The sequence below is a fragment of the Mustela lutreola genome, chromosome 14 (assembly GCF_030435805.1).
Source record: "Mustela lutreola isolate mMusLut2 chromosome 14, mMusLut2.pri, whole genome shotgun sequence".
In the NCBI taxonomy this organism is placed as follows: domain Eukaryota; kingdom Metazoa; phylum Chordata; class Mammalia; order Carnivora; family Mustelidae; genus Mustela; species Mustela lutreola.
The window spans coordinates 69,371,992-69,394,106 of NC_081303.1; the positions used below are offsets into that span (position 1 = coordinate 69,371,992).

The 22,115-nt window shown below is 43.4% G+C and overlaps 1 protein-coding gene across 4 annotated transcripts in view; it reads right to left on the minus strand.

Annotated features, from left to right (window-relative positions):
- Nucleotides 1–21,668, minus strand: part of UAP1 (UDP-N-acetylglucosamine pyrophosphorylase 1) — a 34,046-nt gene extending 12,378 nt beyond the window's left edge. For 3 of the 4 annotated variants that reach the window (XM_059145351.1, XM_059145350.1, XM_059145349.1), the window contains exons 1-5: nt 21,442–21,668; nt 13,910–14,246; nt 5,399–5,603; nt 3,204–3,379; nt 1,664–1,836 (exon numbers count right to left, since the gene is read on the minus strand). In XM_059145351.1, the coding sequence (XP_059001334.1) occupies nt 1,664–1,836; nt 3,204–3,379; nt 5,399–5,603; nt 13,910–14,189 (834 nt within the window). In that variant the 5' untranslated portion in view covers nt 14,190–14,246; nt 21,442–21,668. The remainder of the gene's footprint in view (nt 1–1,663; nt 1,837–3,203; nt 3,380–5,398; nt 5,604–13,909; nt 14,247–21,441) is intronic. The other variant, XM_059145352.1, reaches the window with a different exon arrangement.
- Nucleotides 21,669–22,115: the final 447 nt, after the last annotated feature.

The window sequence follows — 22,115 nt, forward strand, 5'->3', positions numbered from 1 at the left end:
ATATTTCAAATTTATATCTAGGCTAATTTGTTTTTGTCAGAAACCTGTATATGGTTTTTTTGTTGGCAGAAAGGTCCTCCCTTCATGTCCATATTGTAAAATTATTTTCACTTTTATTCTAACACCTTTCTTTTTAAAAAGATTTTATTTATTTATTTGACGGAGAGAGAGATCACAAGTAGGCCGAGAGGCAGGCAGAGAGAGAGCGGGAAGCAGGCTCCCCGCCGAGCACGGAGCCCGATGCAGATCTTGATCCCAGGAGCCTGAACCCTGAGATCATGACCTGAGCCAAAGGCAAAAGCTTAACCCAACTGGGCCACCCAGGCACCCTGCTTCTAACACCTTTATGGGTTTTTTATATTTAACTTTGTAATCCATTTGAAACGGATTTTGGTATGAGCTTTGAAGGAGACAGTTTATTTTTCACCAGGTATCTCATTCATTTCCCCGACCAATTCGAAATGCCTTGTTTTTCTATATTGTATTCTTTATGTATACATGGACTTACTTCAGACTGATCTATTCTGTTCCACTAATCTGTCGTTCTCTCCTGGTTTCTGTACTACTCTCCTGATTATCTTTTATTCACAATCCAGTTTAGTACCTGGTAGACGGTCTCCAACCCTCTTTCTGCCGTTATCACCTTTCTTGGCATTTTCCTGGCCACCTTTACATGTTTTTTCTAAACTTTACAATCACTTTGTTAATGTCCCCAAAACAGTCTCATTGGAGCTTTGACCAAAACTGTGTTTACTTTAATTTGGTAAAAACTGATAGTTTTACAGATTTCCAGAAAAGCAGTATTTCTATTAATATTTTTAAATCTTCCGAAGTGTTTTCATGTTCTCTTTTACTCCTAGATACACATTTCATTAGCCACCATACAGGCAAGTCTCCTACATCATCGTCTATGCAACTAAAAAAATACTGAAAGGAATACCTCCCTCCATCTTCCTATCAGTGTATTTGTGGTCAAACAATTACTAATCTCCCTTACTGCCCTGTCCTTAACTGCACATTTCCATCTTAATCGTAAGGCTATCGTAAGGTCACTTGTCAAATGCCTTGCTGAAGTCTTGATCTGCTGTTCCCTCCATATTTCTCTTACCTCCTACTCAAGCAACTCTGTCATAGGAAGAAAGTGGCTAATCTGATCAAATATGACTTGATATTAACGAACCCGTCCCAAGCCTAGTGACAATCATTCACTTTCCCAGGGACTTACAAATCATCCACACATATTTTTAAGATTTTACTTATTTGAGACAGAGAGAGTGACAGAGCAGTGACAGTTCATGTGCACATGAACTGGGGGAGAGGGAGAGAGAGAACATCAGGCAAGCCTCGCGCTGAGAGCAGAGCCGGACACCCTGAGACAGTGACCTGAGCAGAAATCAAGAATCGGACACTCAACCCACGGAGCCAGCCAAGCTTCCCATCTGCACATATTTTTAAACTCTAACTTGCAATGGACAGGCATACATTATTTCTAGAATCAAATGCTGCCAATTTAAGAGAAAGAGTAGGTAGGGGATAGTTTAGTTACTTGAGAGAGAGAAATGGTTCTAACACATTCAAATCACCCAGACGATTCCAGTTCGAGTCCTGAACAAATGAGCTGACAGCAAGCTGCCTACCTCACTAGAGAGGAGAAAGGCATTACCTTCGCACCGCAGTCGGCTCCTTTCTGAATGCAAAAGCCAATGAACCGTGGGTCTGCCACTTTTACTAGGATGTTGTCAACACAATAGACATGAATGCTCCAAATGCCTCTCTGCTCCATGTCCTCCACAATATTCTGGGCTGCAAGGGCCCGATAAAGACCACCATTCCCATCTGGGAAATGAAACAGCCCATTAGAAGTACACCAAAACCCATTATGAAGGTAACCCAAAACTGGTTTACCAGGGTTCATGTTTGCAAAGTGGGGTGAAGATCCCTGAAAAGCAGTTTTACATCACAGGGCCAAGAAAAGTAAATACCCAGAAGGAAGAATTCGGGTGTCAAAAAAATTATACTACGTGACTTTCAAAGTAATTTAGTGTTAAGTATCAAAAGAATAACATTATTAATTAATGTAGGACCAGGCAACCCAAAGACCATATTTTTCTTCTTAACTCAGGCTTTTTAACAATTTAGCCCATTATACATTATAAAATATAAAGTTCATTCTCAAGCAATGATTATCTCATAACATTTCAAGTTTTATTAATATTTATGCGATTCAAGTTGGTGCTGGTATTTACAGCCCCAACACTGGCAATTTCACTCAAAAATAAAAAGTACATGAGCATTTTATACCAAATAACGTGTTATTAGGAAACCAGATTAGGATCAGGTCAGATTTAAAATAAATACAGGCAAAAGTCTCTTCTTTTCCCATCTATTTATAGTGCTGCTTTAATGTACTTCATCTGCCAACACCCTCAGCCACAGCTTAAAAAAATTGGACAACTTCATAAAAATAGAGCTAAAAACAGCAAAGTCTTCCATTAATGAGAAAGAATTGAGTAGAAAAAAGGGCTTAAAATGAAATAAAACCTGTACCCAGAGGCTATACCACATTAACACTCATTTATTTCCTGTCAGACTTTCCTCCAAATACTCCCACAGATAAGAATCTGTCGACATGTTTATTTTCAGAGTTGGGATCCTATCAGGGTTGCTGCGTGTGGCCACACAGCATGCACCACCCAAGGGCAGGGGTGCCCGTAACACACCACAACGTGCGTGCACCTCCCACAATCGTCCAGGGCGGTGGCCCTCACCACGCCAGACACACAGCTTCACGCCTCGCATTCTCTCACTTAGCTACTGACACTACTTCTCTCTGTCATTTAGGATCTCCAATCAACTGTTTTATTACAGTTTGAGAATACTACAGATCAACTGTAATTTACCTCTTGTTTATTAAATAGCAAATGGCTTCCGATCTTTCACTGCAAGAAGTAATGCAGCCATGAACACCGCAGATATAAATGTGGGGTAAAGAGAATGAACACTCCGTGGGCCGCCCAGGTCGTTCTCAAGGGCAGGGTATCCATTCTGCCCATGGGCATATTCTTTGTTTTTAAGTCATTGCCAAATTGCAATAAAATCTTAAATATTAATTTTGTAACACCCAAATCACCATATCAGAAAGAAAATCAAAATGGAATGTTACCCCCATTTCTAGTCACCCCTAAGTAAGCATGGTTACAAACCTGGAGCCATAGAAACCTTGTTCTTCTCTTCCAAAATAATTTTCCCATCAAAACTCATAGCAGGCAGCATTCCCTGCTGAAAAAAGATTACATTCTCTTTTTTTAAACCAAAGTACTTGTGCTTTGTGAAGAATTCCTTTGTAGATTCCATTGTTCGGCCACTGGTCATTATATACCTTGCAAGAGAAAAGTAGTTTCTAAGCAACAGTGCTCTGGGTATTAGGGCAAAATTCAAACTTGTCTATTTTCCAAGCAAAAGAAAAAAGAAAAAAAGAAAATCATTGAGCACACTGCCTCTTTGTTCTGACTTCCTTCATCCTCTTCCTGGCCAAGGTAGCATTAGCCATTGCCCGAGTGCCTTCCCTCCAGAAACATCATCAATCCTACATATAAAATAAATCTATGTAACAGTATTAAACATACCTCCTGCAACAGAGAGCCCATATAACCGGCTTCAACAACATTTCAGAACTCTGTGAGAACTGTACTCTAAATTTAAAACTGCCATTATAAATAAATAGGGAGAAAAGGGTAGACATAAAATATTCTGATCATCTCTCATGGTTTTTTCCACTGAAGTTTTCCAATGTAATCTGGGCTCTGCTCACCCTCCATTTAAAATCTTAAAAGTGTAATTATATTATCTGTTCTCATAAAAATTCAAACCATGCTAGTGTGGCAAAGGAGTCAAAAACTCGATCTAAAAACCACAGTTAGTGACTGCAGTAGCCGCTGCCCTTACTAGAATTTAAGCCACATGTAAATAGGGACTTTTGTCCGTTCTGGTTGCTGATAACAGCCCCAGTACCCAGAAGCAGACATTCATGGATGTTGAATGAATAAATGAAGAAAATGGTATAATTTCCCACCATACTAGTTATCTGTTTAACAAGTTATCCTGGGGATTTTGAGCTTTGAGTACAAAGAGGGGGCTGGACCGCTCTGCATAAGAAAAGCACAGAGATTCTCCTTCCTGAGGGGAAAAGAGAAGAAAATTCAACATGATAGTAGGAGTCGGGCTGTAAGGAGAATATATTGGCTGCTTAGAGCACAGAAGTCCCTCAAACAACCCAAAGGAATCAAGATTGAAAAAACAGTTTCCTGCCCGCCAATACTCATGTTGAAAAAAGCTAGCAAAGCTGGGAAATTTACAAAAAGCCTATTTTTAAAAGCATCAGAGAGCTATAGAAGCAACATGGATTGGAACTAAAATTCAAGACAGTGGGAATCCTTCAAAGAGGAGCTAAGGAAATGCAGCTGCCTTTTCCTGGGGGTACAGTGGTAGGGACTCTGGGCTTGGACTAGGCAAAAGGACAGAGAAACCAGCAGAGCTTTTGTGGGTCACATGGGACTAAAATAACAAGATTAGGGACTTGAGGGATCTCAAACACAGCTGGTTTCCCCCTCAAAACATTAATTTCCAAAGCTGCTCTGGGAAAGAGATTTAAGAGCTAAATCAAAAACTTTTAAAAAACAAAGCAGAATTTCCCATAATCTCTTGGTGCTCAGGATACCAACACTTGCCAAAGGAGGCCCTGAGAACACAACATTCTACTAGACCCTAGGGATCCGAGTGCGGCTCACAGCAGAGAATCAGTGGGGCTTTCAGCTGGTGTGTATGGAAGGGTTGGGTGTGGGGCAGAGCTAGATAACCTGGTATTTAAGAACAGGAGTTTCTAGACTGTGAGAACTCCCTTACTGCCCAGAGTGAACTAAAAATAGACTTGTAGCACCTTGCCGTGAAATTTTGGATGCCAATGATAAGAAGAGACATTAGATGCTTGGCGGTGGGGAGGGAGAGAGACAGACTGGGAATCAGAACAGCTACGGACCACTCAACAAGAGAACGATGCCTTCAAATTTGGGAGGAAAACTGACTTCCAATCAGAAATTTATAAACAGACAAACTGTCAATCAATATGAAGTTTCTACACTGACAGACCCCAATGAGTTCCCAGAAGTACTCAGGGAGGGATGTAAAAGCCTGAGGTGAATATACATTGTGCAATAAAACTATTGTGATCATTTATCTAGCTATAATACAGATTATTTTAACATACATAGTAAATTACAGCTCCTGGGAAAATCATTAGTAACAGGAAGTATGTCTGCTTAGGAATAAAGTATACATGCATTTTGAATATCATAGACTGGCGTTAAGTTCAGACACTCTCCCAAAACGAGGCAGGTCTTACCATGGAATGATGCATTTGTTGCCGTGATATTTTTCAGCTAACTGTTGGAGCTTCAGGATACGCTCTGCCTGAATCTGAAAAAGCGTCTTATGAGATGGCAAACCAACATCATACATCCCCTTGGGATACGCAACACCGAGTCTCGTCCCCTGCCCGCCAGCTAGAAGAAGAACTGCCACTTTGTTCTGAGAAATCTGGAAAAGTCCTAGAAGAGAAAACATCTGTATCACAAAACCTCTGCAATTCAACATTTTAGGACTACACATACAAAAAGTAGCAATGAGTCACCCTAGCTGCATAAGGCATAAAGAATAGGAAATCCACGTGTAATCACGAATAACTACCTTGTTAATAAAAACATTTTTATTATTAAAAAATTAAATTTTATATAACCCAACCAAACACCAAGCCATGAATAATATGCTTTAATAAATAGTTCTTTTTCTGAAAATGTTAGAAGGCAAAACCCAAAAAGATGTTACACATGTTTTACAGGTGTCTGTCTACTTATCAGATGTGATGCCTCAAGAGAAAGACACGATAAAAGACAACACCTGGGCTTCAGGATAAATGATGATAAGCTACTATATTACCTCCAACCTGTAAATCCATCAATGATACCAAATTGTCAGTCAACAAGCACGCAAACAGATTAGCTACCGTCCAGAGAAGGAAGAGAGGTGAAACCCTCAAGAAAGCAATGCAGTACAGGGGTCAAGAAGCCAGGCTCTCAGGTCAGAATACCTGGGTGCGAAAGCCAATTCAGCTGAAAAGTCTTTGGGGAATCTGCCCGCAAAAGGGCAGGGCAGGAGGAGTCTTTGTGGGGTGTGGAAATGCTCTAGAACACTGGGGTGGTAGTTACATGAGTGCATAAATACGGCAAAAAATCATAAAACTAGGGCATTTTATTGTATGTAATTAAATGTCAATAGAATGGATTAGAATGCAGGGGTGTTTTGGGTTTGGGGGGTTGCTTGTCTTTTTGTCAAAGGGCCATCAGTCCCAGCTCACAAGGATGTGAAATTCGGTCACATCCTTGATGGGGAAGCTCATCAGTCGTCATCAGTTGAATACTCAGCAATAAATAATAACCAAACATAATGCTTGAATCAAAATATTATTTTCTGAATCAAAATAATTCAAGATGGATTTAAGACCCAATGCAAACAAATAAAACTGTAAATATTATTAACAGAGGCTCTCAGTTTGGATTTAAAAAACAAAAAATTTTGCCATAGACCATTTCTGAGAACCACCTTATCATGCAGAGCTGGACCAGCCCAGCCTCACAGGGCACAGTAGCTTGTGGGGAGAGGCAAAGTGGAAACTGGGTCTATGGGAAGCTAGAAAAGCTGGAAAATGCCAGACGAGATCAGACGATGGTTGACGGGATTTGTTGTTGTTTTCTGAAATCCTCAGACACTCTGTGAAGGAAACTGGCCACTGCCCAGAACTGAACGCTAGCCCAGAGGGTGCAGTGGTGGCCAGTAGCCATTGTTGTTCTTTTTTATATCGTGAGGTAATGGGGGTTTGTCTAATTTACCATCTCTGTGCCTTGTGTTTTTGATGTGTTAGGCTTTCCTGAAGCTAATGAGCTAGTACATCGAGCACTTGAAAGAAATGCTCTAAACCCATTATAAACTCAGAACCTTCCCCAGTCCTAATTCTACAAACTATCTTCCGGAGTCAGTAAGTATAGCCCAAGGACATGATCCAGCAACTATCCACCTACGAAAAAAAGTACAATAGATATTTCCATAATTTTCACCTTTGATATGAAGCAAAGGTTGGCTAGCTCCCTGACACCTAATTTTCTCTTGCTTCCTGCCTAGGCCAAAACTGTCCTCATGATTTTTCTCCAGAGCATCTCACTGTGCCTTATCAAAGTGTGAAAACAGACCCCAAACTAATAACTTTGAGGCAGATATCATTTCCCCCATGCAAGAGGTTAACGGCCTCAGAGACCTTGCAGGTCCTGCCCAAGGTCAGCACTAGTAAATGTGAGCGAGAGTCAGACACTCACTCCAGGCCCATGTGCTGTGCACCACACCGCCTCCAGCAGCCTCTGTTCACACCCGAACACTAATCAGATCCACGGGAGCACCAGGGGTTTCAGGGGTAAAAACGTTCCTTTCTATTTCTTTCCTGCCCTTTCTTCTCTTTTCCACTGAATTCGTGAGAGGTTGTGCCACCTCTTTTTTTAGTCTCTCCTACCTACCAGTCTACAAGAAGAGCTGCTGGGTGCAGTCTACATTCTCCAGAACTTGCCGAACACTGAAATTTCGCACAGCATTTCAGATCTGCAACCCCCTTCAGCAAGCACCGTAACTACCAAGCAACAAAGTGACTGGGACGAAATGAAGCATTCTGAAGGGAGCAGGCAATGACAGAGGCAGTTCTGAAAACTGCTTCCCATTTGGTTATTCCCTGAGTTATCACAGAAACTCCGGTTTCTACGGATAAGTTTAATTCTGCTGTCATCAACCCAAAAAGCATTGTTTTAAGAAAACAAACGTCCATAATCCCTTACCTAACCCCATGGATCAGAGTTGTTTCCAAGGGCAGACCTCTTCAAAATTTAGAAAACAAATAGAGTACACACACGTTATACATTATCTCCAGCAAAGCTGAGACAGTACCCTGCAATCCCATTAAGTGGGATAAAGTTCACCAATAGCCTCCTGTTGAACATGTCCAAGTTCAGTTTTGCTGCAAAACAGGCTCTGTCTGCACTGCTTCAAAAGTGCAGAAAAAGTAAGTCTGGTGTCTGAACCCTCACATACCAGAGGTGTTAGAACCGGAAATATTTCTAAACATCTTCCAAAAAAGTCCCAGATAAATACTCTGGACACAGAGGCCTTTGTTCTCTTTGTACTATTTTTCTTCACCCAACACATGTGTTTTAAGTTGTTTTGCTGTGTTTTTTTTTTCAAGTTTTTATTTATTTATTTATTTGATGGGGGTTGGGAAGTGGGGAAGCAGGCAGAGCAGCAGAGGAAGATGCAGGCTCCCCGCTGAGCGGAGAGCCTGATGTGGGACTCAATACCAACACCCTGGGATCATGACCCGAGCCAAAGACAGACGATTAACTGAGCCATGCAGGCACCCCAAGTTGTTTCATTGTTACTGTGGCTCCAGCTGTCCTTTCTGATGTCCTTCTTTTACCTTCAGTGCAAAAGTCAGTGACTTCCCACAGCCACCTTACCTGGAAAAGGGAGGAGCCTGCTCCCGGGGTCAGCTCCATGTCCGGGTTCCAGCTCACCTGATGGCCACCCAGCACCAACCAGTGCCTTCCGTAGGTTCTAACCAGTTTTCACAGTATCACTGTATACATTTTTCTCTTCCTTCAGTCAGTTCCCTCAGCCATGGTTTCATTCCAGTTTTCCTAATTTTTCAGTTTTCCGGCTCTCAAAACAGCAGCTCACGGGGACTCATCTTTTATGCAACTAAATGTCCCCTAAGCCCCTGTCTGCCATACTTTCGTCAGTCCTTCGCCCACCTATGGACCTGAAGACCCATCCAATCACTACATCATAAGAGAAGCACGGACACTGTGCCTGCCAGGTGTCCAATTCCAGGCAGACCTACAGGTACACCTCTAACCACAACACCCCAATGAGTTGTAACATGATCCACGTGTATTTGCAACGAAAAGGTTTCTGCACTGACCTCTTCCTACTTACGCATCTCACTTAACGACCAGAGAAAAACACGAGGAAAGAAAGCAGTCCCTAGAGTATCAAGGCCAGCTGCATTTTAAGCATTCAGTGCAGCTACAGATGTTAACAATATCCGATTGTGTGGATTGGGGTGCACTCATCCACCCCATCTGTGTCACTGCCCTAAAACAGCAATGTTTAGTAAGTGTGTAACACATAAATTAGTATCTGTCCTATAATGACAGATAAAATACTGCTTGAAGTTAAAGGGGCCAATAAAATTCGGTAAGCTATTTAGTTATATGGCAGTAATACCTGACTTTAAACTGTATTTGTCATAACAAACTTTATATGGGCACCGCACCTATCTGAAAAATGTTAACTACTTATAAATGTACTTAACCATGTGGCAATTAGGAAATTATAAGCTTCTCCTATTCCAAAACTTCTGCAAAAATATAAGGAAAAAAAAAAAAACGGAAAGTACAGCACCATTCTCACCCTTCCCATCCTCCCACTGAAGGAGAGTTCGCGGTCCCCAGGGCTGGAGAACATTTCTCCCCTTGGAGAGTCATGTGTCATAGGACCCACAGTGTCTGTGAACTTTTCCTGATAACATTTATAAGAAACAAAGAGAAGAGTTTACAGTGGCCTGAAATACGTCAAACGCTTCCTGGATAACTTCCTGCTTGGACGAGTGCCTCTCACACACTCTGACTGGGGCGTGTGCCGGACGCAGGGAGGATGGCACAGGTGCGTTTGACGTACAGCCCTGCCAGAACTTTCCATTTAAACTGTCAGCACTCCCAGGACCCTGAGTCAAGTAAACCAGCTATTAAACTGATGGAAATAAAAGAAGACTATCCAAGAAAGTTATTCAGAAAAGGTATTTTAAGTCTTTAACGTTTAACCCTATTGTACAGGTAAAACTATTATTATCTCTCAAAAATGCCAAGTACAAAAAGCAGACTATAAGGGAAATCACTATTTGAACCAGTTTTAGGTACTGGAGGATTACTGTGAACTTCATGAGGTAGAATAATAGCACTGTGAATGGTAAGAAAATACCCATATGTGTAGAGACGAATACTGAACACTAAAAGGGTAAAAATAACATGATGTTTGAGATTTGTCTTAAAGTACTACAGCAGAGAAAAAGAAAAGAAGGGACAGGGAAGAAAAGTAGCAACATTTTGATATTTAACAAGGTGGTATATATGTGGGATTCATTATACGGTTTTCATCTCTAAATATTTGTTTCAAAATATGCTTGAAATTTTTCATAACAAATTCATAAGGAGACTACAAAATTATACACAAACCATAATCCCAGAGTGTACGTGTATCTAAGAAAACACTATATTACTACTATTTATCTCTGAAATGCGGGAAGCTAGAGATTTTTTTTTTCCTTTGTAATTTCTAGTTATTTTTCCAATTTTTCTAGAATATGTGTTACTTTTAAAATAAAACAAATCTATTAAAAATACCACTGTACGAGACACCTGGGTGGCTCAGTCGGTTAAGTGTCTGCCTTCAGCTCAGGTCATGATCCCAGAATCCTGGGATCGAGCCCCGAATCGGGCTCTCTGCTCAGCAGGGAGCCTGCTTCCTCCTCTCTCTCTGCCTGCCTCTCTGCCTACTTGGGATTTCTGTCAAATAAATAAATAAAATCTTCAAAAAATTAAAAAAAAAATACCACTGTACTAGATCCCAGAAAATGTACAGGAGATAATGTTATGAATACATTTTCTCTAAGCAATCCGCTTACTTTTCTACCAGTGTTATATGGTAGAGAAGCACATTCAAATTAATTTTATAAATGTCTTATAAACAAAAGAACCTAATACCGGATATTAATATGTTATTATAAAATTGGAAGACTATTTTATAATTGGTGTAAGCATGCCTTTCTTTGCTAAAGATGGTGTTTAAAATGACAGTCTCATAGAAGTTTCTAAAATGATATCCTCATAAAAGCTTCTAATTACTTCTCTCTCTAGATTTCAGCTTTGTAAGATAGAAATTTTTCAGTTGTTCCTCTGCATTCCATTTTCTACAACTTGCCAGAACACGTTAAGAATTAAATTAGGGACGCCTAGGTGGCTCAGTCAGTTGAGCATCAGACTCCTGATTTGGGCTCAGATCATGACTGCAGGGTTGTGGGATCGAGCCCAGCAATGAGTTCCACCCTGGGCACAGAGTCTGCTTGAAATTCTCTCTCTCCCTCTACCTCTTCCAAACACCCCACTCGCAGGGGCAGGAACTAAGGGACACCTGGCTGGCTCAGTGGCTAGAGCATACAACTCCTGACCTCAGCGTTGTGTAAGTTTGAGCCTCACAGGGGGTATAGAGATTACTTAAAAATAAAATCTTAAAAAAAAAAAAAAAATCAAAACAAGACTTCTCTAGAACAAGGAGCACAGTGGTCACTTACATATTTAACCTTCAGAAATAATTTTCCACTATAGGCATGAAAATTTCCATTTTAGTGTCAACAGCCACCAGACATTCTAAAAAAAACCATGCAATGCTTTCATTTCCCCCCTCCTGAGGAGGGGGCTGCGGGGGGGGCACTATCTTTGATAGAACTCCTGGGACTGTCTTCCTATCTGAAATATAACCATTAGAATCTTCACAATGGCAATCTCTTCTCCTTGACAACTTACTGAAAAACCTCATTTTGTTGTGAATTTGCATATACACGGAAGTTTCTGGCTAAGCGAATGACAAGTTACAAAGTCTCCTTCATCCCTACTGTTTAAAGCCACAAATATTATTGCTCCCTTGACAATAAGCCAAAAGGAAGTTGGTTTTGTACACTCTTGTAGTGTTCTTGGTTTTAACAGTTCGGGATTTCAGTTTAAATGAAAAGTCATTAAGGTAGACAAGTTCCACGAATTCCAACAAAAAGGCCATCAAGACTCCAATTATAGGAGGTTCTGCCTGCTGCCCATGGTCCCCATTATACAAGGTCAAAGCTTCGGCTTTCCCTAAGAGTTTATTCGAAGACTTCACAGCATAAAATCACCAGGAGAAATACAGCCAGGATACCTGAGGGTACAGAGAGCCCTGTGGGACTTTTGCTGTATTGTAGCAGCCTTTTTGAATCCCAGGGATGGAGGAGAGGACTAACGATTCAGAAGTTGGCAAGGGTCCGAGTATCCCCACAGCTCTACACTCAGAAGGATCCATCTGGATCGCTTACTGTTTAGTGGCAAAGCCCTATTCTAAGAAGCTAGATTAGCTTCTACCAAGCACTTGAGATCTAAAAGGGTACTTCCTAGAGATCACCTAATTATTTTTGACATTTTTTAACCTTTTAAATAAAAGCCTTTTAAATAAAACCTCATGTAAAGATCAAATACATAAAGCATGTCAAACCAGCACGGCTCTTGTAGTTAGAGGCAAAGATGTTTAGTATCCATCCCTCCTCCCTAGGTGAGACAGTCTCCCCAGTAGAGGAACCCCTAGGGTTCCTTGGAACACAGTTTGAAAATCATTAAATTTGTATGCCCAGAGAAAGACATCAGCATACAGAAGGCTGATAATGGCAATTATCTGTCCTTTATGTGGGGACAGGGAAGCCAAAGAATGAAAGACAAAATAAAAACAGCAATAGTGTGGTACAAAAACAGACTAAGATTACATCTCTATCATTATTATTACACATTCATAAAAGTAAATATACATAAAATCAAGGAATAGGTGGCAATGTGAGCAAATAAAAAGATCTGACTTGGTTAAGGGTAACTTCTCTGTAGTTTTTCTGTTACTTTGATGTTATTTCTGTAATAAAGTAACATTTTTTACAAAGGAAAGAAAAGTATTAGTCAGATCTGTTCATTCTATGGTTGAGGACATGAGGTCCAGATCAGACAAGGACCATGTACAAACACTCGATGGCCTGAGCTGCAATATTTAGTCACTATTACTTACAGAGAAGTAGTAGGTTATCAAACCACAGCTCTGAAATCCACCAGAAAAGGTACATTTGAGCTATTCTGCCATTCTCAAAAGCACTAATTAGAACTGGTCATGGGGACAGATTTTATGATACATTAGAAGAAAAAACACGGGGCAACTCAACATTGATCTGCAAAACCCTGTTCCAAATGCCCTGTGACACAGGCACACAGGCCATGGGCCGCTCTTCAGGAGTCCACAATATCATGATGAAGACAGACACGGCTCTTTTTCTAAGAAAGAATGGAAGCCTCGCATGGACAAGTAACTCCAGCTTGGGACACTGAAGAAAAGATCATGATCAAAGAACCTTAAGAAATGAGTTCCCCACAAGCCCCACTGCGCTACAGAGCACAACTGTGGGAGATCACCTTTCAAAAAGTGACCCAGGCTAGGCAGGGAAGAGGCAAAAGCCAGTCGAAGCCCAGGATAAGCATGAGCAAAGGCAGGAAAGACGTAATGTTCAGGGAAGGGTGAGTTATTTGGTCCCGCAAAAATGCATGGGACAGTAGGACTGGAGGGAAAGAGAGGAGACCAGACTGGAAATACAGGCTAGGGAAGGTTTTTCGATGAAGCCAGCATAAACTGAAACACTTAACTTGGGCTTCAGGGTGGGAAATCTGGCAGAAGTACGGCAATGAGCGAGGAAAGAGACTAGAGAAGACTAAAATGAGAAGAACCTTGACTGGAGAACAAAAATGATAAGAGCACGTAGGGACTGGCAAGGGAGATGCTGCAGAAGTTCTGACGCCATTATCTGTCACCTTCTGATCAGGCACCTGGTTTAAGGTATGAGGGTCCAAATACCCGTCACATGATCCAGCTACTTTAATACCTCCGGTACATCTCACTACAAACTTTAAAATGAACATCCCATGCTCGGTACCTTCACTCTCCCAGGCTTGCAGCCGATCTTGGTCCCTGGTGGCACTGCCCAACACCTCTCGAGGGACAGGCTCCATTCGTGCATCCATTTTCTCTTGCTGAGAGGACTGGTTAAAATTTTCAATGGCCTTCTGGAAAAAGAAGTTCAGCTCCTCAAAGTTCATGGCCTGGAGCTCTGCATAAAGTTCTGCCTGCTGGGCTTCATCCAGCTCATTCCAGAACTGCAGCAGGTGCTCCTGTCCACATCTGGACAACCTGAGTTTGAGATCGTTAACATTCATAATGCTCTGGTAGCCAAGCTTTGTGAAAACAGACGTGTAGTTTCTGCACTTGTAAACCTTTAAAAAAAAAAAAAAAAGAAAAGTAATCAACAGCAGGTCAAAGTCCAACCTCAAAACCTGAGCTTTACCTACTACAAATAAGAAATAAGTACACTTTTTAAAAAACCTGATGTTAAGGAAATTAACTTCTGCCTTTCCCCACACAAGATCTGTAAGAGATACAACTTGTAAAGACATAAAAAGAAAGTTTCTCCAAAGAAGACATCCAGATGGTCGAGACATATGAAAAGATGCTCGACATCACGGATCATCAGGAAAATGTAAATCGAAACCAGAATGAGATATCATCTTTTATCTGTCTGAATGTCTAGAATAAAAAAACAAGAAACAACACGTACTGGCGAGGATGAGGAGACCCGTCATGCACTGTTGGTGGGAATGCAGACTGGTACAGCCACTGTGGAAGACCGCATGGAGGTTCCTCAAAAAGTTAAAAATAGAGCTGTCCTATGACCCATTAATTGCACTACTGGCCATTTACCCTCCTTCCAAAATACACTAATTCAAAGGATACATGCGCCCTTATGTTTACTGCAGCATTCTTTACAATAGCCAAGCTATGGAAGCCACGCAAGGGTCCGTCAACTGACGAATGGGTAAAGGGGTGTGTGTGTGGGGGTGGGTGTGTGTACAATGAAATGTCATTCAGCCATAGAAAAGAACGAAATCTTGCCATTTCCAACAACACGGATACAACCAGAGCGTACTATGCTAAAATAAGACTGAAATAAGTCAATCAGGGAAAGGCCAATATCATATGATTTCACTCATGTGGAAATCAAGAAACAAAACAAATAGCAAAAGAAAAAAAAAGAGACAAAAGAGACAAACCAAGAAACAGACTTCTTAACTACACAGAACTGAGGGTTATCAGAGGGAAATAGGTGATGGGGATAAAGAGGACTCATCACAAACGAGCACGGGACGATGTACAGAGCTGCTTAACCACCGCACTGTACACCTGAAACTACTATAACACCATCAGTTAAATATCCCAGAATTAAGACTTTAAAAAAGTAAAAATAAATAAAAATTAAAAAATAAATGTGTAAGACAATTAATATTCCTAATTGTAATACTAATTAGCATTATAAACCAGGCACTGCACTAAGGACTTGACCTACAAGGTCTCATTTAATGTTCACCAACTCGGCAACATAAGTACTATTATTTTCCTTACTTTACTCTGAGGAGACTGAGGCACAAAGAGGAAACACAACCAGGCCACCCGGAGGAGCTGGGATGTAAGCCACCAGGCAGTCCAATTCCAGGGCTCACATCTGACTACCCCACTTTGCTGCCTCTGTAGTACTCCTCCAGCCATGAGCTACCACTGAAAGAACACTTGGACTTCTTAGTAACAACCGTTCTCCTTTTAGCGCTAATTATAAAAATGATCATGTTGTATTCAGAATAAAACAAAATACAAAAAGACAGGAACACCTATAATCAAGAAAAATAATTTTATTTCAATAGCAACTTCTACAGAGAAGCAATAAAAAGTATCTATTACCTTTAGCAAGAATTGAACCCTAAAGGAACAAGCAATTCACACAGAACAATCAACAGATAAGACAATAAAGCAAAATGTTAAACTGCTACATTTCAAAAATAAAAGTCTGAGGGGAATATTAAATCTACTTGTCTACTCTGGGTAAATGCAGGAGAAGGTAGGGCTGTCTAGAAAGAGTTCACAAAGGAAGCATGATGGAGCAGCGTGTGCCGCAAGGGTTGAGCGGATTACACAGATTAGATCAGAAAACAGGCACAGTTGGCCTGCGGGACTGAGTGCAGTTCAGCAAGTTGAAGTTCCATGTAGCATGATGGGAAGTGATACAGGGTAGGACTTGACCAGGAAGAGCCCTGAAAACCAAGCCAAGGAATTTAGACCTAAGAGAGTAATAAGAAGCCCCCAGCAGATTACTCAACAGGGCCATGTCACCATGCTTTAGAGAGATGAGAGAAGAAGTGATGGCATAACACAGATGATAAGGAGGCACAATCACCAGCAGGAAAACAAGTTCAAAGACAAATGCAGGTATGAAAAGCCAAAGTTCTGAATCAGATTAGTTGCAAAGGAAATAGCATGGAAGGGAGAAATTTGAGGGTCACTGTAAAGATTCACCACTGCGTTATAACTGTTTAGATGTGAAGAACAGGCAAGAAAGGTACCAAAGAAATGGCCTACTATCTCCTACCATAAGAACAGTGGGACGTAACAGACATGGCAGTTGGGAGCAATACTCCGGAGTTCTCTGTGGCTCACCTGTAAAGTGGGGTTCGTAACAGCATGCATCTCATCAGGACTACTAACCACCAAACACCACTTACAAACTCGGGTTAAGAGAACCTACATCTGCTCCCTGAGGCAGCAATAAGAAGACCTATCTCTTCCGCGTCACCGTGTATGACAAAGTATGACTCTAACTGCTTTACAGATACTTGTTCAGGTAATCCTCAAAACGATGCTAAGGTCCTGCTGCTGGGATTACTTCGCAGAGAAAGATAGTGCACCGCAGAGATAACCACCCTAGGTCCCCAACTAGTGAAGTGACAGAGCCCGGATTCGAACCCTAACAATCTGACTCTCAGAGTCATACGCTCACCCATTATGCTACACTGGCTCTCAGGAGGAAAGGCTGTGGGTGTGGGTGGGTGTGTGCGTGTGTTAAGAGAAAGGAGCAGTGACAGAGAGCACATTATTTATACTTTATTCAGAAATAGAGACACAACTGATATTCTGACACCTGAATCACTTCACAGAAATGAGCTCACACGCCAACAGAATGGAGAAAGAAAGAAAACGCACAGGATAGGCTCGGGAGGAAGTTCAGAGGATGAGTAGATACTTCATTTTAAAATGCACTGTTACTTTTTCTTTGGTACTGGGCATATTGATCCAAATCAGATACTGCTCAGAAATAACTTTAACATCCACTCAAAAATAAATTCAGGAAAAGTATTAAACAATAGAGACAGGCACATAGCTTCTGTAATTGTTTTCTTTAAATAAGGTGCCCTCTAGAATTGAAGGGATGCACTAGATTCACAATTCTTCTTATAAAATCAGCTTCAAATTAGATGAGCACACAAGAGGCAGTGTGTTATATTCTCAACTTTTATTTTTGGTTTGTTGTTTAGATTTACTTCAGGGACGTAATGCTTCAAGTGTGAATCCAATGGTAGGACTTATGAAATCCCTTTTATGAGTTACTGATGATTCCTAACGAAATTAAGGCTTCCATATGAAACAAAAATGAAACCTTATTATCAGGGTGGGACACAGTTCTACCTCGCTGTCACCTGAGGCCCCGTCCTTTCCTCCAAGCACTTCCTTTAACCCCTCCTATCCACTGAAATGCCATTCACCCTTAAAGGCCTGCCTCCCACACTCTAGCTTCAATTGCATCTTTATTGGCTTAGGAATCAAACAGAACTTTTATTTCTGGCTCCAATCCTTGGGCCAAGTCTAGATACCTCCAATTCTGTTAATTTCATCTGCAAAACGGCAACAATCAAATTTTCTTCACCAGGTTCAGAGAGGCACAAGAGAAACTACATCCAATGAGAAAAGGACGCTCAAAGCGACTTGCCCGAGGCTATGTACCTAGTAGACAGAAACCCAGGAATTTTAACCCAGATAAACCTGACTCTGAAGCCTATGATCTTTGCATCAAACAATAACTCTCATAAGCAGAAGAAATACTAAGAATTCAACCCAGCATCTCATTTAAGAGGCAGGAGAACTGATGGAAGTCACCATCAGGCTCCAGAGCCAGTCCAGCTGGGCTAAGACCCCAGGACCACTTTTTCCTAATCCTGTGACCTTGAACAATTAACTTTTCTATGCCTCAGTTTTTGTCTTCTGTAAAATGAGGATAGAAACAGTACTACCTCTAAGGGTAAGAGGATTACTGAATTAAAGTGAGAAGCATTTAAAACAGTACCTGGCATATTAAAAAAGCCCTCCAGGACTGTTATCAGCTACTACTGTAAAAGTGAAATTTGTGCTTCAGACCACTGAGTTACAGCCTCCAGAACACAAGAAGAGCCACTACCTGAGTTAGGCAGTTGAGGATGAAAATAAGTGTGCCAAAGGTACAAGAAGTAAAAGAAAACCCAGTCAGTGGGAACGGCACCAAAAATGGTTCAGGTGAAGAAATATATTCAAGAAATAAGCCGTAGTGCTGGGAATTGGGCGGCAAGTGGACACAGAGGAGGTTGGAGGTGTTTCCGTGCTGCTACTTGGGGTTAAAGACAAATGAGCCACAACGTCACTCTTGCCAATAGGTTCCTGCTCAAAGTTTCCTCTTCACATGCAGAGATACATCAACAGACAATTTATTAAGGAACGTTATTTAACTGTCACATGCCATTAGTCCATGTGACATTTAATGAGCACCTACTGCCTGCCAGGTGCTGATGCTGGGGACACAGACACAGCAATGCACGAAGGGGCAACACGCATGCCCACATCCCGTACCAGAGACAGACACACACATAAAATGTCAAGGAGAAGAAGAAAGCCGGCGAAGCAGTGAATGTGCAGTGGGCGGGGGATGGTGGATATTTTAAAAGGGGTGGTCAGGTGGGACCTCTGAGACCTAGAACAATCCATCCCAAGCAAGCCAGTCAGTTTCTCAGAGACGAACATTCTAGGGCCAGGATGCTCCAAGAGCAGCAGTTCTGACACAGGGATGTGCAAGACCAAAACAGCTGGAGCAGAGTGACTGCGCCTGAGGGACTACAACTGAGGCACCCACTGAGCAGATCAAGTGGGGCTTTCAGTCTAAGTAAGGACTCTGGGGTTTGGGAAGCCCCTGGAGAATGTGGAGCAGAGGAGCTTCACAGTATGATTTAGGTCTCAGAAGGAACATTTGTTGTCTGGAAAAGATTCTGTAATGAAGGGAAACATGGAGGCCAGCAGTTAGGGAAGTACCATGGCCCAGATGAGATGATACTGGCTTACAGCGGGGGTGGATGTGGACCCTAATCCTCTGCGTGGAACGGGGAGACAGACAGAAAGATAGGAATCAAGCAAAGAGGACTCCAAGTGGTGGTGCCGTCAGCGTACTGAGGTGGGGAAACATTAGGACAGGAGACTTAGAAAAACACACGGAGAGTGGGGGAATCAACACTCCACTTCTGGATGTGTTAAACTGGAGGGGCCTATTAGACATGCAAGCAGAGGCAGGATGTAGTAGTCTAAAGTTCAAAGGTGATACTGGAGCTAAATAGAATACCTTCAAGGTCATCAGCATACATGATATTAAGTTATGAACATAATGAGCGCCCCATGGATAAAAAAGCAAAGATGTTAGAAGACTGAGCCTTGTACACACATTAGGATATTAATAGGTATTTCTATTGATTAATACAGATTTCAAGAGATACGACACCATTAATTACAAAAATATATCATGTAAAAAAAATAGTTGAGAAAGTTTTCTATTAACTACTTTCCAAAGAATTGGGTTTTTCCTAAGGTCTCATTCTATATTACTGTTTTTGCCCAGATTTAAAGGAGAACACTACAGCAGGAAGATCATCAGGCAAGCAGGTAACTGAAAAACTGGCAGTCCTAGTTCTCGGTCTGGCTCGCCATCAACTGACCTGGCACAAATCATTCCACCTCCCCGTGTACACGTTTCTTCATAAAGACAATAAAACCAGCCTTCCTGACACATCCTCAAACAAGAGTCAAGAGTGGAGAGTCCCTACCTACTAAAACACAAATGCAAATGTGGTAGTGTAACATGTAAGATAAAAATCAATCTTTTCCTAAGAAGTCATTAGACACCCATCCACCTTCAGATGCTTGGGAAAATGGATCCATGCAAATAGGACAATTCGTATGTTAAATTTTTCCCTACAGAGGTTAAACTCTGATACTTGGCCTTAGACCACTGGCGGTCTGCCAAGGTTGACAAGGTCACACGTGCTAAGTTAATTCTGGTAAGACATCTGAATGCATGTGTAACAGCAAGCAATACTGAGTACAAGAGTTAGAGTAGGATTTTTATTCTGACAAGCTAAGTCTGAAGAAGTCGAGGATCGGCTCTAGAAATGATGACAGAATTTGGTATGAGCCCATAGCCTAATACATCTGCATCAAAAACAATGACAAACTAGGTAAAAATGCACCATGATCAAATATACCTTCATTAGAATTTAAATGCCAGTAGTGAAGAATTCCAATGTTTCCCTCCTTTCCTGGTCTCCCTCCTGCCCCCCTTTCTGCTGCTAATATTATGGCCACGAAATTGATAAAACTTCTTAGAACTTTGGAAAAACAGTCTTGGAGTTGACCCATAACCACTGAATCCTATAAACGTGTCAGCACAGCCTTCTTCAGTCTTTCTTAATCCTAGCTAAGGGATCCAACTGAGTGAATAGAAACTGCCTTCAGCTTCCTGTAAACCCTTCCGTCCACACCTAAAGAATTTCACCCTAAAAGACCTTAAACTAAAAGAACTACGTAATGACACCTTCGTATTTTAATCACGACTACCTGATTTCAGATTTCATCAACAGCGCACAAGTAAACAACAGCATCAGGCCAAACTTAATACAATCTTCAGGAAGCCATATGTTCAGCACAGGGGCGCCCCCTCGGCCCTCCAATCCCATTCTCCTGCGTGGCCAAGGCAGGCGAAACCCCGCAATCTCAACCCTCTCCCACCACCACGGTTAAAACCAACCAACCGACAAAAAGAGGCAAGGGGGCTTTGTCCCCCTCGCACGTCCCCCGCAGTTATGCCCACCCCTCCCTGCCGACGCCCTCAGCAGTCTCTCCCCCTTCTGTCCCAGACGGCCCACCCCGTTCCCAGCGGACACTTGTCCCCACCGGACGCCCCCGAGCTCACCCAAACTGTCCGCAAGGCCCCTGTCCCCCGCCCAACCCAGGTGAGGCCCACCCCCAGCCGTGCGACAAACGCCCGACTGCACACACTGCCCCGTTCGGGTCCTCCCCAAAGCCCCCGGCCGGCTGGGGCGCCCTCCCCAACGGGGTCTCCGAGCACGGGAAGCGCCTGCCGGGCGCGCGGGGCGGCTCCTCGGCCAGAGCCAGGCTCGGGCGCCGAGCACCAACGTGGCCGTGGGAGCGTGCGCGTGGCGGGACCGGGCCCCGGCGTCCCCTCCGGGCTGGCGGGTGGCGTGGGAAGGAGACACGACTGGGCGGGGAGGCCCTCACCTCCCTCGGCGCGACGGCGACGACGCCCGGCTCCGGCTCCCAGCGCGCGGCCACTCCTTGGCGTCCCGCGCCCGCTCCGAATATATACCCTCATCCGGGGGGCCGGGGCGGCGGGGCGGGCCGCGAGCTGGCCCGGGGACACGGCCCCGGCCACCCCGCCCCTCTCTCGCAGCGACGAGTAGCTGTCCGCGCCGGGAGGAGCCGCCACCGCCCGCCCCGCCACGTCAGCGCCGCGAGCGCCGGCGGCGAGGCGGACGCCGAGGGGCGGGGCGGGGCGCGTCACTCGTTCCCTGGCCCAATGGGGACGGCTCTGGGGGTCCGGTCCGCGGGGGCCCCGCCCCCAGGCGCGCGGCGGCCGGGGAGAGGTGTGCGCGGCGTCAGCTGGGAGGGGTGAGGCCGGCGCGGCTAGCTGGTGGCCGCGGCCCGCCCCTGCGAGCCCTGGCGTCACAGCTGGCCCCGCAAGGTGCCCGCCCAGGCTCCTCGTCGTCCCCGGGCCCAGCGCCCCGTCAACGGAAGCGCACGGCGGATCTGGGCGGGCAGCGGCGTCGTCCGGCGGCGGATTCCCGACCGGCCGCGCGGAGGGTTGCGACATGCGGCGGTGCCTGCGCTCCGACCCCGGGGGGGAGGACCTGGGCCGCCGTCTGACCTTGGGCTGGTGGTTTCGTGTCTGGTTG